The sequence below is a fragment of the Mesoplodon mirus genome (genome assembly GCF_964341445.2).
Source record: "Mesoplodon mirus genome assembly, chromosome: 4".
In the NCBI taxonomy this organism is placed as follows: Eukaryota; Metazoa; Chordata; class Mammalia; order Artiodactyla; family Ziphiidae; genus Mesoplodon; species Mesoplodon mirus.
In genome coordinates, this window is record NC_138979.1 from 49,514,343 (window position 1) to 49,528,854 (window position 14,512).

Here is a 14,512-nt window from a genome sequence, read left to right on the forward strand (position 1 = left end):
ATTGTGGTGGCTTCTCTTGTTGTGGAGCATGGGCTCTAGGCATGCGGGCTTCAGTAGTTGTGGCATGCAGGCTCAGTAGTTGTGGCTCACGAGCTCTAGAGCACAGGCTTAGTAGTTGTGGTGCACGGGCTTAGTTGCTCTGCAGCATGTGGGATCTTCCTGGACCAGGGATCGAACCCATGTCCCCTGCACTGGCAGGCGGATTCTTAACCACTGCGCCACCAGGGAAGTCTGAGTGTATGTTTTATAAGAGATGGGCTCTTATTTCTCATTGTTAAGAACAGTGCCTGGAACATAGTAGGTTCTCAATAGATATTAACTGATGGAATGAAACATGCATGCATTACCTATAGGGGAGGAGAGATCATAATAGCAAGGATTTGGTAGTGTTTCTTCATCCCTGTCATTTGGTAAAGGTAACTGGTATTCTGGGCAGTGAAAGGGTGGCTTACTATAAGCAGGGCATCTGTATTTTTTTTTTGGCACTCTGTCTCTGAGAACATCACTGAAAAGTCTAAACATGTCCAGCATCTGAAACCTCCAAGGTGAGTCATGTTGGATCCTGGCAGATGGCAATGCCAGGTAGCCTAGATTCTTGAGGAGGATGAACTTTTGACCTAAGGAACTTAAGCCTGAGTTCTTAAAAACTGGACTCAGATCATCCCTCTGACTGTATATGTAGCTACATATTGCCTGGCAAACAGCTGAATTCATATGCTTAAAGAAAAATAGGTACTCCAATATAGGACAGAAAATTTTCATCAGATTTTTCTGGTCTACACAGTGGTTTTCAAACTCTTGGGCCTGAGAGCTGTGCTTTTTATCTATTTACTTGTTTTGTGACAGAAGGATTCTGATGCTGAGAAAGAAAAAAGAACAAGGCAAAATTTGAAATCCATAGGTCTCTATGAAATATCTCTCAAAACTGGCTAGTTCTTTGTATTATGATTATGTGTACTGCAAATAATTATCTTGCAAGTCATTCTCTGGATGGTGGGCGGGCACCATAGTTCAGCCACGGGAAGGTGTTTCTCCATTATTAATTGATAATTAACTCTTTGAGAGCAGCATTGGGGCCTTCCCTGGTGGCACAGTGGTTAAGAATCCGCCTGCCAGTGCAGGGGACATGGGTTCAAGCCCCGGTCCAGGAAGATCCCACATGCAGCGGAGCAACTAAGCTCACAAGCCACAACTACTGAAGCCCGCATGCCTAGAGCCTGTGCTCTGCAACAAGAGAAGCCACCAAAATGAGAAGCCCGGGTACCACAACAAAGAGTAATCCCCACTCGCCACAACTAAAGAAAGCCCACGTGCAGCAACAAAGACCCAACTCAGTTAAAATTAATTAATTAATTAACTAATTAATTTTTTTAAAAAGAGCAGCATTGGAAGTCAGATGACAGTGGAAATCATACATTCAATATGCTGAAAGAAGACAAATGCTAACCTATTTCCTATTCCCAGAAAAATTATCTTTCAAAAATGGAGAGAAATAAAGTCACTTTTAGATTAATTAAGATAGTTTCTTGCCAGCAGACTATCATTAATGGAAAGTCTACGCAAGTATTTTGAAAAGAAGGAAAGTGATCCCAGATGGAAGAGTGAATAGAGAGAAAATAACATGATAAATATAAACGATTGTTGACTGTATTGAATAATAACATTATCTTTTGGGGTTTAAAAAACATTAGCATATGCAAAAATAATAACATAAGTTGGGAGAAGGGTAAAGCATTCTAAGGGCCTAGAATTAATTGTTCAAGAAGAGAGAATTAACTTCTGAATTTGATATGATAGGGGTAGATGTGATAGTTCCTATAGCTTCTCTGTCCAACATGGTAGCCAACTGTTGCTATTTAAACTTAATTAAATATTTACTTCTTAAGTCTCACTAGACACATTTCAATTGCTCAGTAGCCACATGTGGCTAGTGGATGCTTTACTGGGCAACAAAGATTTGGAATATTTCCATTATTACAGTGTACTCTATTGGATAATGGTCTTTTGGAGTAACTGAAAAGAATAGAAAACATAGTGGATAACTTCTAGATTAGTAGAATGGGGAAAATTAATCCTAAAAGAAGGAAGAAAGGGAGGTAAAGGAATGGTAGATTTAATAAGTTCAAATATATGAATAATTATAGTAAGTGTCAATAGGACTAAATGCCCTAGTTAAAAGACAATGATTCTGAGGCCGGATTAAAATATATATAGTTGCTGTTACAAGAGACATATATAAAACAGTCTGAAGTTAAACAGAAAGATTGCAAATAAAAAGAGAAAAAAGAGATGCCATACTGTTGCTAATCAAAAGAAAGCTGGTGTATCTATAGTAATATCAGAAAGAATAGACTTTTACGTCAAAAAACATTACTAATAATAGAGTGTTTAATTTGCCAAGAAGATATAATCATTTTAAATTTGTATGTGCCTGGAGACACCTGGAAAGTAAATACCCTGATTGACTGTTTATTCCTTGGACCCATGGGAATTGCCACAAAGAATAAAGGTCAGTTTTTAACAATGGAAAACAAAATTTGTATGCATCTAATAACATAACCTCAAAGTACATAAAGCAAAATTTAACAGAATTATAAGAAGAAAGAAATTGTCATACTGGGAGATTTTAATATACCTTTCACTGTAATTGATAGAAGCAGAAAAGAGAACCTAATGAACATACATTCTTTAAAAAAAGTTAATGAACTTTTTGTTTTTGAATAATTCCAGATTTACAGAAAATTGCTAAGATATTATTCAGAATTCCCATACATGCTTCTCAGTTTCCCCTAATCTTACATGACCATAGTACATGTGTCAAAACTTACAAATTTAGTATTGGTACATTACTGTTAACTATATTAGTCTTTGTATTTCACTAATTTTGTTGTTGTTGTTCCAGAATCCAATCCAGAGTATCACATTGCATTTTAATCACGGTATCTTCCTAGTCTCCCCTTGTCTCTGCCATTTTCTCAGTCTTCCCTTGTTTTTTATGAACCTGACTATATATTCTTTTCATCCACTCATGAAATTTACAAAAATTGACCTAATGCTGGACCATAAAGCAAGTTTCAACAAATTTTTAAGGATTTAAAATATATGAAGTACAGAATAGTCTCTGACCACAATGCAAGTAAACTAGAAATCAGCAGAAAAAACAGTAGAGACTGTCTGGATCAAAAAATCATAGTGAAACTTAAAGTATATTTTAAACTACACAACAACTAAATCTCTATCAAAACTTGTGAGATTTAGCTGAAACAGTTTTTTTTAGCTAAAACAGTTTTTAAAGGGGTTTTTAAAGCCCTAAAATCGAATATTAAGGAATAATGAGACTGAAAATTAGTGAACTTTATATCTATCTTAAGAGCAAAAGTATTAAAATAGAAAATAAATATATAATAAAGAAGATTAACAAAGCTAAAATTCTTCAAAAAGGACTTGAAGAGACACTTCACAAAAATGGATACCCAAATGACCAGTGAATGTTTGAACTAGTCATCAGGGAAATGCAAATTAAAACCTAAATGAGGTATGACTACACACCCATCAGAATGGCTGACATTTAGAAATCTGACAATACTAAATATTGGAGAAGATATGCAGTATAGAGAATTTTCATTCCATGCTAATGATAATGTAAATTGACTACCTCCTTTGGAAAGCAGTTTGGAGTTATCTAGTAAAGTTGAGGAAGACTCAAGAATTTGACAAGGCAAATTCCCTAGAGAAACTAGATTTGTGAAACAGGATAAATGTACAGGAATGTTCATAGCAGTATTATTTGTCATCGCCCCAAACTGAAAACAACTTGAATAGCCATTAAAAGATGAATGAATAAATGTATTATAGTATATTCATACTATGGAATGCTATAGTACAATGGAAGCAAAGAACAGCTGCATACCACTGCATACAACTACCTAGTATGTTATATTTTTGCTTATTTGGTTTATTGTTTGTCCTTTCTCTAGAATATAAACTTTATGAAAGCATAGACCATCTATTTTATTCACTGCTGAGTCTTCAGTTTCTCTAACAGCACCTGGTGCATAGTAGTGCATAAAAGGCATCCAAATGAATTAATTGAATGAAATATTAATGTAGAGATCCTGCTTATGAAATTTGAAATCTTTGTATTTTTCATTGCTAGTCTATAGTAGTACAACTGATTTTTATATATTGATCATGTATTTATTATTCTAGGTATATTTTTGTGGATTCCTTAGGATTGAAAATTCAGTTCTTTGGAAAGACAGTGAAGTTGAGTCACTAAAGAAAATTGCTGTAATCAGTAAAGGTGTTACAAAAAATAATGAAAATTTAAAGGGATTGTGCTCTCAAACTGCTTCTTAAGGGTCTAAGTTTTCATTTTAAATAAATGAAAACTGAAAGGCATATTCTTTTGTGTCATTTACCTAGAATCATAGCCAAAAGATCCACTTTCAAAGAAACGGCCTTATTTGGCTCTGTATCAGAAGGTTGACGAGTGAATACGTTTGTGTGTTTTAAGCTAACATGAACTGTTTAAGATATGTATGTAACATTTTCCACAGTTTCCTGCTTTAATTTATTCAATTAACTGACCTTCAGCCAACTGTCAGTCCCACTTGGATGGTTAAGAGGCTTTTACCATCCTTGAATTTTGCAGGAACAAAGAAAAATTATAATCTAGAGAAGTTGTTCTCAAACTTTGCTAGGCGGCAGGGGAATGAAAACTTAGGCACTTGAGAAACAACTTGAGTTTTGAATTCTTTTAGCTTTTTTAAAAGCTCCCAGTTTGAAAACCACTGTCCTTACTATTGTGCAGATCTGTCAATTCTTGTGGTGTTCAAAGAATAGGTATTCATGAAGATCATTTGGATGTGGAAATAAAACATGGCCTCTCTTATTTTTTATTTCATTGTATTAATTTGTGTTAATTAATATATTAATTAATAAAGTACATGTAAATAATTTACAAATAAATATATTTTAGGGATGGGAGGGCAATCAAAGTAAGTTTAGACAGCAGATATCTATTTTGCTTCAATAGTAAAAGCAAAGTATATGGAAGGAGAGTAGAGATGCCCAATTTTATTTTCCTATACCTTAAAACTTTGAATTTATTTTTCTACTGTACCTTCACAAACAAAGATCAAATAAGAATCATGAGGCAAATATTTTCCCTAGTTAATATATATTAACTTTTCTTTAGGGAAATGACATTAGTTATGTCTGCTCATATCTCCACTATGCTAGGAACTAAGTAACAAATAAAATGGGAAACCCTGTTTATCCCATAACTTAACATCTTTTAGATTTGCCTTCCTTTACAATCTTTTTTTTAAATTTTTTAAAAAATTAATTAATTAATTAATGTATTTATGGCTGTGTTGGGCTTTCTCTAGTTGGGGTGAGCGGGGGCTACTCTTTGTTGCGGTGGCTTCTCTTGTTGCAGAGCATGGGCTCTAGGCCAGCGGGCTCAGTAGTTGTGGCTCGAGGGCTCTAGAGCACAGGCTCAGTAGTTGTGGCGCATGGGCTTAGTTGCTCCACCGCATGTGGGATCTTCCTGAACCAGGGCTCGAACCCATGTTCCCTGCATTGGCAGGTGGATTCTTAACCACTGTGCCACGAGGGAAGCCCACCTTGCTTTACAATCTTAAGAAATAAAGTTGCATATAATAATTCCATTTTATTAGTTTTTGCATAATTGAAATATGGCTAAGCAATATTGTTCATAATACGTTATTGTGAGCCATAAACAAAACTGGAAACTGTTGGGTGTTGATTTTAGTGCTGATTTTCTTTTTTCATAAGTAATACTTTTATATTTAGTATTATATTAGAATAAAACCCTCAAGAGTTATATGGGTTTCTTTGTTATTGTTTTTAATTTTATCATGATTAGTGAGACAGTTGTTTGTTTTGTAGATTGATGACATTGTAAAAGCTGTTGGTAACTGCAGCTACAACCAGCTAGTGGAGAAGATCATCTCTTGTAAGCAGTCAGACAACAGTGAGCTGGTTAGTGAAGGTGGGTGAGTGTTGCTATTATCTGACTTATTCTTGGCAAAGTAACTTGTCTTAAAATTTAATGTCTTTTAAATGTCTTAAATACAACTTCTAAAAAATAAAAGTGATTCTACCTATGAGAATTAAAAGAAGTAATTATTCATAAAGGTACCAGTGAAAGGTTTTTCCTAGAAACCTTTTTACTTGTTTTGTAAAATCACTCCTGGATTCTAATAAAAGTCTTTGGAATCACTTGCTACCTTTGATATAATCAGTTACTCGGGTTACTGATAATTACTCTTTTAAAAAAGAGTTACTATTTGGGAGTACTGAGGGAACTTTATAATTCATCCTGAACACTTCTGTTGACTAAGATGTGTATTATGGTACTCAAGTGTTCATTTTAGTAGAGCTCTACCTTATATTTCAGTACAATAGTATATTAAAGCTCTATTCTGGATCAGAGTACACCTTTGATCATCAGTTTCCCTAATCCTTAGCTAAAATTGAAAATTGCTAAATTCATCAGCATAGAAGTATTTTTTGTGTGTTTGTTTGTTTTTTAAGCTGTGTTCCAGTCAGTGAAGGGAAGAGGAGATTTGAAACCAGAGTGCTGTCAGGAACCATAGCATTTGGGTATAACTTCACCGTCACCCACTTCACTTTTTCATAAATATACACAAATACTAAGACTGCTATTCTCCTCAGTTTGAAGGGTTAACAAAAGAAAGAGAAATCGTGAGAAGCAGACACACAGTTCTTTCACATGAGGTATAATAAAAATTTATCATCATCACTACATTTAAAAAAATTAAAACCAAATGACTACAAGAGTACCTAAGAACATATAAAAGAAGATGTGTACATGAATCTCATACTATATTGATTAATAAGAACCCAACTAATTACACTACTCAATTATCCAGAAGTTTAACATGTTTATGCAAGAGGCCAGTAGCAGGAAAATACACAGTGTGTTAGTTGAGGCTCATCTAGTCTTTTGCTTGCAATAAACACACAGATATTCAGCAATATTGATCATTGATTTGTGTGACGCCTCTTTCACTACAACCTAAGGCAGCAAAGTTTAAATTTTAGGGGAGAGAGGAGCAACAAAAGTTGTTACAAAAAATATTTTCCCTCAGTTAACAAAATTCCACTCACTAGAACTTTCCATTCTTTATCCAAGCTCTCATTACTGTAAATATTCTTAGAAAGTAGGCTATAAAGAAAGTATCCATCTGTGGATTCCTGCTTTCTCAGTAACTTTCAGTATTCTATTCAATAGTAATTGAGAGAACAGTAGGGTCCAGAAAGTGTTAACAGATAGAATGATAGCCAATAAGTAACAGATAGAATGATAGCCAATAAGTGATATTTGGATGAATATATTTATAAGGTAAGAAGCTATGGGAAACACTAATGTTAACAGCATTTTCACCAAGCTAGGCTGCAATATTACAGGGGTAGGACTTATTACACTAGCAGAATGAACAACAACCAAAAAACAGTCCCTTCATCACTTCTTTTTCTCAACGTGGTTTTACAACTATTATTATTATTTCTCTGGTATTGAATCCCTGGGATAATAAAAAACTGTAGCTAATTTGTATAGAATTGATAACTTGAGAAGAACATCTTGGTAAAAGCAAGTAGGAATCTTCCCCTTTAGTGGTATAGAACTTTCAGGTAATATATATCAGAGCTGATTAATTCCTTGATATGTAAATTTCATAATGGTGAAATTCTGCTTACATATTTCCATACATAGTCAAGGAAAAATTATATATGAAATTCAGTACAATTAAAAAGCTAAACTAGTTTTTTGTTTATAAGAAATTACAAATATGTAGTCTGTTTGAAATAAGTATTCAATCCCAGTGGCTACTTGTATAAGGCACTATGAAATCATTAAGGAAATGAAAGGCCACAATGGACATTTTTTCTTATATAATATAGCAATTAGCTTTTTTCCCATTTTCTTCATCATATTTTCTTGGGTATATTGTTCAACCAAAGTAGTCTGCTTTCTTTTTCTGTTTAGCCTACAACTGTAACTTTCCTTCTGAATCATAAAGTATCCCAAAGTGGTTTATTTCTAATCCTTCTTTATTAAAAATTATTAAACTTTGGTCTTAGATGATTTTTTAAATATTCAAATATTTCATCTCCATAAGGTGCAGAATACAAGAAATATGTTTACTATCATTCTTTTTTGATGAAAAAGAAATATTATTTAGTTAATAGTCAAATAGAATTAGATATTCTTTCAACTTCTTTCAGAGAACATTTTTTTTTTCTGGTGGCAATACCTTGTAAATAAAAGTACAGAACTTTTATATGTACATAGAATATTTATTACTTGCTACCTCTTTTGGATATTAATACTTTTTTGAATCAAGTTATAATGATGGGTTGTGGCATGGCAGCAAAAATCAACAAGGAAAAAAATAGCACAGTACCAGTTTCCAGACTTCACGATAACTGGTCATTTAATTCCAGAAGATCTCTCAGGAATAATTTCTCTTTAACAATTGTTTCTAGGTAAAAAAAAAAAAATATGCTTAAGGAAATTATTCCAGCATATTCACTTATTCGAGCTCACTTATTGAGCTTTTATTATGTGCCATAAACACTGAAGATTATAGTTTGAGTTCATATTATTTTTGATTAAATAATATTGAGTTCCTTTTTCTCTTTATTTTGGAAAAACTCAAACCCATAAAATTGGAATAGCACAATGAATATATGTACCTATATACATATTTGTACATATATATGTTTCATCTAAATTCACCAATTATTAGCATATTGAATTTTTACTTTCTGTATTCACACACACACAATTTTTTTCCTAAATCATGTGACAATTAATTGCAAATATTATAGCACTTTATCCATTAACTCTCCAATATTGATTTGTCTCCTAAGAACAAAGAATTTTCCTATGTAATCACAATGCAGTTATCTCAGGAAATTTAACATTGATACAATACTATTATCTAATATACTGTTTATATTCAGAATTCCCCAGTTGTCCCAGTAATGCCCCTTATAGCTTTTAAGTTTTTTCAGTGTAAGTTTCAATCAAGTATCATTTAATTATCATATCAATTTAGTCTCCTGTAATCTAGAACAGAAGATCCCTATCCTTTTTTCTTTTCTTTTTTTTTCTTTTTGGTCTTTTGTGGTATTTACTTTTCTTTATAGTCCAGGCTAGTTGTTTTATAGAATAGTCCTCAATCTGGATTCATCTGACTGTTTCCTCATTAGTAGATTTGGGTTATATATTTTCCGTGGGAATACTACATAGGTGACACTGTGTCTTTTCTAGTGCATCAAATCAGGTGGCACACGATGTCTGATTATCCCACTGTTGGTGATGTTCAAATAGGATTAAGGTGATATTTACCAGATGTTTTGTTGTTGGAAAGATGCCCTTTGCCATTTGTAATTAATAAGTAATCTCTGATATTATGTTTTGAAACTCCATAATTTGTTTAGTTATGAAAAGTTGAAACTACATTAGGCTTTTGAATATTCCACTAAAATCACACAGGTGTCACTGTTTACAAGTTAGTAGAAGAATTAGGAAACATTTTTCTCTCCAAGTCTAAATTAGTCTACACTCTATGGTTTGGGGAGAAATAAAGTTCAGTTTGCATTTATAATAATCAGCACTACATTTTATAAATTAATACCAGTTAAGTTCCAGTCTTCACTTTGCCATACTAGTTTTTTGTCCTTGAGCAAGTCACTTATTCTCTCTGAATACATGTCATGTTCTGTAGAAACAAGCAGCTGAGAAAGACTTTTCTAGTGTTACATTTTTGAATTTCATACATGAAAGTAACATTGTGCTATATCTCCACTGAATTTTTGTATCTTTTTGAAAGGGTTTTGTAGAGAGTATGTTGTATGAATGAGGTGTGGGAGGGACATTTAGAAACATCTTTCTGAAGGAAGTGTTTAGTTACATGGATATTATAGACAGCAGTGGTACTTCTCAGCACAGGCATAATGCTTACTTTTTAAATGCTATATAATAGAAAATGCTTGAATATATAACTAATACATTCTACTCAATAATTTAGCATTTAGCAAAGTAATGATAATAATTGAGGAGGGGTCTTATTTCTAAATGTATAAAACCAGGAAGTTGCAAATGAGCTATACATTTCCTTTGGCTGTGGCCTTCTGTATAACTTTTTTTTTTTTTTTTTTTTTTTTTTTTTTGTGGTACGTGGGCGTCACACTATTGTGGCTCTCCCGTTGCGGAGCACAGGCTCCGGACGCGCAGGCTCAGCAGCCATGGCTCACGGGCCCAGCCGCTCTGCGGCATGTGGGATCTTCCCGGACCGGGGCACGAACCCGTGTTGCTTGCATTGGCAGGCGGACTCTCAACCACTGCGCCACCAGGGAAGTCCCTGTATAACTTTTTGTACTTCCCGTCCTACATTACCAATTCCTTGGAATAGTGTGATATATTGGTAACTGTTTACAACCACTTTGCAGCTTGAAGTGCTATGGCTTGACACTAAAAGTGAGGAAGTGGAATAAATCTATACTATGTAGCTGCCTCTGGCCCAACCAAGTTTCTACCAAGTTTATTTTCAATTTTTCATTGAGTCATCAGTTTCTTAACACAGTTTCATCTTTACTCCCTATATCTGCACCTCCCTGCTCACTTACAAAACTTTTTAGAGCATTCTCCTCCCCCCTATTCCTTTTTAAAGAAAGGGAGCAAAAAGAGTAAAGGAAGAGAAAGAAGGAAAGAGAGAGATATAGGCTTTAAAAATATTTATACAACTGATTCTCATTATTACTGATAGTTATGTTCCATAAAGTTGCTGTGAACACTGAATTAGTGAATACCAAACCACTGCTCATAGGGGAAACACAACATTAGCTTCCTGTGAGCCTCTGGTCACAAGATTTTCATCAACTTATCAATACATAACTTTGTTTTTTGTGTGTTTCTGTTGAGAGACACCTTATTTTTTTTTAACATCTTTATTGGAGTATAATTGCTTTACAATGGTGTGTTAGTTTCTGCTTTATAACAAAATGAGTCAGCTATACATATACATATATCCACATATCTCCTCCTACCCTCCCTGTCCCACCCCTCTAGGTGGTCACAAAGCACGGAGTTGATCTCCCTGTGCTGTGCGGCTGCTTCCCACTAGCTATCTGTTTTACATTTGGTAGTATATATAAGTCCATGCCACTTAGAGACACCTTGTTTAATATATATTGATTCAGTAACATTAAACTCCTATCTAACAGCTCTGTAACTCATGCCCGGCTGAAGCTGCAAAAATATGCATTGTCTCTATAAGGCACATCACAACCTTTGTGTGCTTAGGAACACTAGCTTCAGTATTATGCTTGGGGGCCATTTTACACAGTAAAAATCACTCCAAAGAAGCACAAACATTTCACAAAATGTGATAAATGTGGCATTAAATAGAATGTGAAAATGACATTTGTTCACAGTATGAGAGCTGAAACAAGAAGGTGACACACTGTTGCCTATTTTGACTTCAGTGGGGAATGTGTGTGTTGGGTGACTCAATTTTTTTTGCTGCTTTGCGCATATTCAAGAATGACCCTGAACGTGCAACAAGTATTGATTTTTGGAGTTATAAATTTTAGATAGTAGGCAAATTAGCATATACGAACCCGTGTGAATAATGAGGATCAACTGTATATATGGCTTTTAAATTAAACCCCAGAAGGTTTCTTTATATTTCATTATGTTTGAAAACAGAAGAGATGATTTCTATTTCTGAACTTGATATATCTACATAATGAGTAGAATATGTTGGAGGAGATTAGGATAAAAATATCATCAGTTACCCCACTGTTTTCTGTTCAGTCTTATGCCTGCTTTTAGTTTTAAGGCAAGAATTGAGCAGTTTGTGAATTGAAAATTATCTGGGATCTTTGTCAAAATCTTAAGTAACTCAATTTCTTGAGGCTACTTTTAATTTCTAAACACCTATCCATTGGGGAAGTAGTTGTTAACTTTTGCTCCTATCCACTTTTTAAATTGCTAACCCTTACCTTCTTATTGTTTTATTGGGTTTTAGTTTTATTGTGTGTGTTTCTTTTATTGCAAGGAGCATGAAATCCTTTGCGGAAGTAGGTGTGGTATAAGTAAATACATTTATCGATAAAAAGAATTTCAGGTAACTGTTTCTTTAGCCTGGAAATGTCTATAGACACATCTTCCATCGCAGAATTAGAAAAAAAATCTCCAATTTAGGGCCATCATGTTATAGTAGGAAGAGTCTTATTTTGATTGGCTTTTGTTCATACTTGGAACACAATGTAAATAGGAAAACTTTTAAATTTTGAAATTATTCTTCCATCTAATATTATGCATTGGTTCCTAGGCTTTGTAGCTGAGCAGTTTCTAAATAACACAGCCACTCAACTGACATACCATGGATTATGTGAACTAACTTCAACGGTTCAGGAAGGAGAACTTTGTGTGTTCTTTCGGAATAATCATTTTAGCACCATGACCAAATACAAGGTATGATATAGAAATAGCTACTGTTATTCTAAACTAAAGGAGCTTGATTTAGAGATGTCTTATGATCTGCTTCCAAATAAAAAATTTTAGCATAATATTCTTTAACCATCAAATTATAAAGGTAATAATTAATTCTTTAGGGTGGAATGGATTAGCAATTTGTTACTTAAAATCAGTTTTTTGTTTTTATTTAGGTCTCAACTCCATTTTCACAGGTTACTGCATTAAAATGTATTTATTATTTTCTTTCTAAGAAAAAAGAAGATAAACCCTAGAGTTAGAACTAGGATGACTGCTAATGATGGATGTTTACATTTGAGGGCTAAAGGAGTTTAGAGAAAGAATCAAGATTTGTCTTTATGATAGTGTTTCTATTATTAAGTTATCAGTGTGACTTTAAATTCTTTTTATCATGTCATTTATGGCTTTGCCAAAAAAATCTTACTGATTCATCCCTCTTGTTATCTCTTCAGTGCTTCCATTTTTACAGCTGCCACCTAATACAGGAGTTTATCAGTTTATCTCTAGATTTCTGTGGCAGAATACTGCTCTGATCAGGTCAATAATATTGCAAAAATGTTAGTAGCACCCAGTGCCTAGAGGATAAAAATGCAAGGTATTTTCTGCTATCCCCTTGTGTCAACACTTTGCTTCAGCCATAATGATCTGTCTACTCATTAATAGTCCTCCATCCCCATATACACTTTATGCTTTCCCATTTTGTTTCTTACTCCTAATCCCTATGTGAACATTCTCACTCCTTTTTGCCTATCCAAATTTCACCTATCTTTTAAGAAACATTTTCAATACTAACTCTTCAGTAAAGCTACTTCTTCTCTCCTTAAATCAGTGGTTCTCAACCCAGATTGTACGCTAGAGCTGCCTACGGAGCTATTTAAAAAATACCAATGCGCAGAACCCAACAGCAACTCAATTAAATCAGAATCTGTAGAGGTGGGACCTGAGCAACAGTATTTTTAAAATGTTTTCCAGGTGATTTAAATATGCAGCTAAGGCTCTGGATCACTACTCTACCCTTCCTCCTTTACTTGTTATGGGCCACATTGTCCTTACTTTGCCCTTATTGATGAGTACCTAGTTAACAGTTTTCTTTCCATGTAAATGTGTCTCATTTTTCTAAATGAAAGTAAGCTTATTGAAGTCAGGAATCTGACTTTGTATTTCCTTCAACACTTTAATCAGTGAATTGCACAAAGTAGTGTAAAATAATGATTTGTTTGCTTATTTAAGAATACTCTATAGCCCTAGCTCTCCTGCTCCCCTGTTAGTTATAGCAAGGGTTTGTTTGTATTGTTCCCATATTTAAGCTAGATGTGTGCTAGGTATGGGCCCAGACTTATCCATACTCCTCAAAAATCTAAGGCCAAAGAACCACAAAATCAGAATTATTGCTACATAATAAATACTGCTAAGTCATCTCGCTTTACCTGATCTCTTCAAGTCCACACTTAATTCATTCATTCAACAAATATTTATTGAGCATGATTATGACTGGGTACTTAGCTAAGTATTAGGACTGCAGCCTGAGCAAGGCAGCTATAGTTCCTGCCATTTAAGGACCTCCTAGTTTGACAAGGTACAAATGTTAAATAACTACACAAGTAGGTATCATTTCTATTGAGATACACTCTGTGAAGGGTACATAAAACATGCTGTGAGTACTTTTATTAGGACTTATAACCTATTTGAAGATGTCAGGAAAAAAAGGGGGGTGGTGCAGTTAACTAAGCAGATGGAACATGTGTGCAAAAGCCCTGAGGAGGGAAATAACCTAACTTTTTAAGGAATTCGAAGAAGGGCTATGTGACTGAAGCATAGAAAATAAGAGGCATGACGTAAGGCTCAAGAGGCATGATGTAAGGCTCAAGAGATAGATATCAGATCTTGTAGAGTCCTAAGTTAAAAGGAGAAATAGGGAATTCTCTGGCAGTCCAGTGGTTAGGACTTGGC

General features: G+C 34.2%; 1 protein-coding gene across 3 annotated transcripts in view; it reads left to right on the forward strand.

The window, feature by feature from the left end:
- MINDY2 (MINDY lysine 48 deubiquitinase 2) overlaps positions 1-14,512 on the forward strand; it is an 87,581-nt gene that overhangs the window by 38,747 nt on the left and 34,322 nt on the right. For all 3 annotated transcript variants that reach the window (XR_014293749.1, XM_082617722.1, XM_082617723.1), the window contains exons 5-6: positions 5,917-6,019; positions 12,399-12,541. Coding sequence is in view for 2 of the 3 variants with exons in the window: in XM_082617722.1 (XP_082473848.1) it covers positions 5,917-6,019; positions 12,399-12,541 (246 nt within the window). In the remaining variant the exon portion in view is untranslated. The remainder of the gene's footprint in view (positions 1-5,916; positions 6,020-12,398; positions 12,542-14,512) is intronic.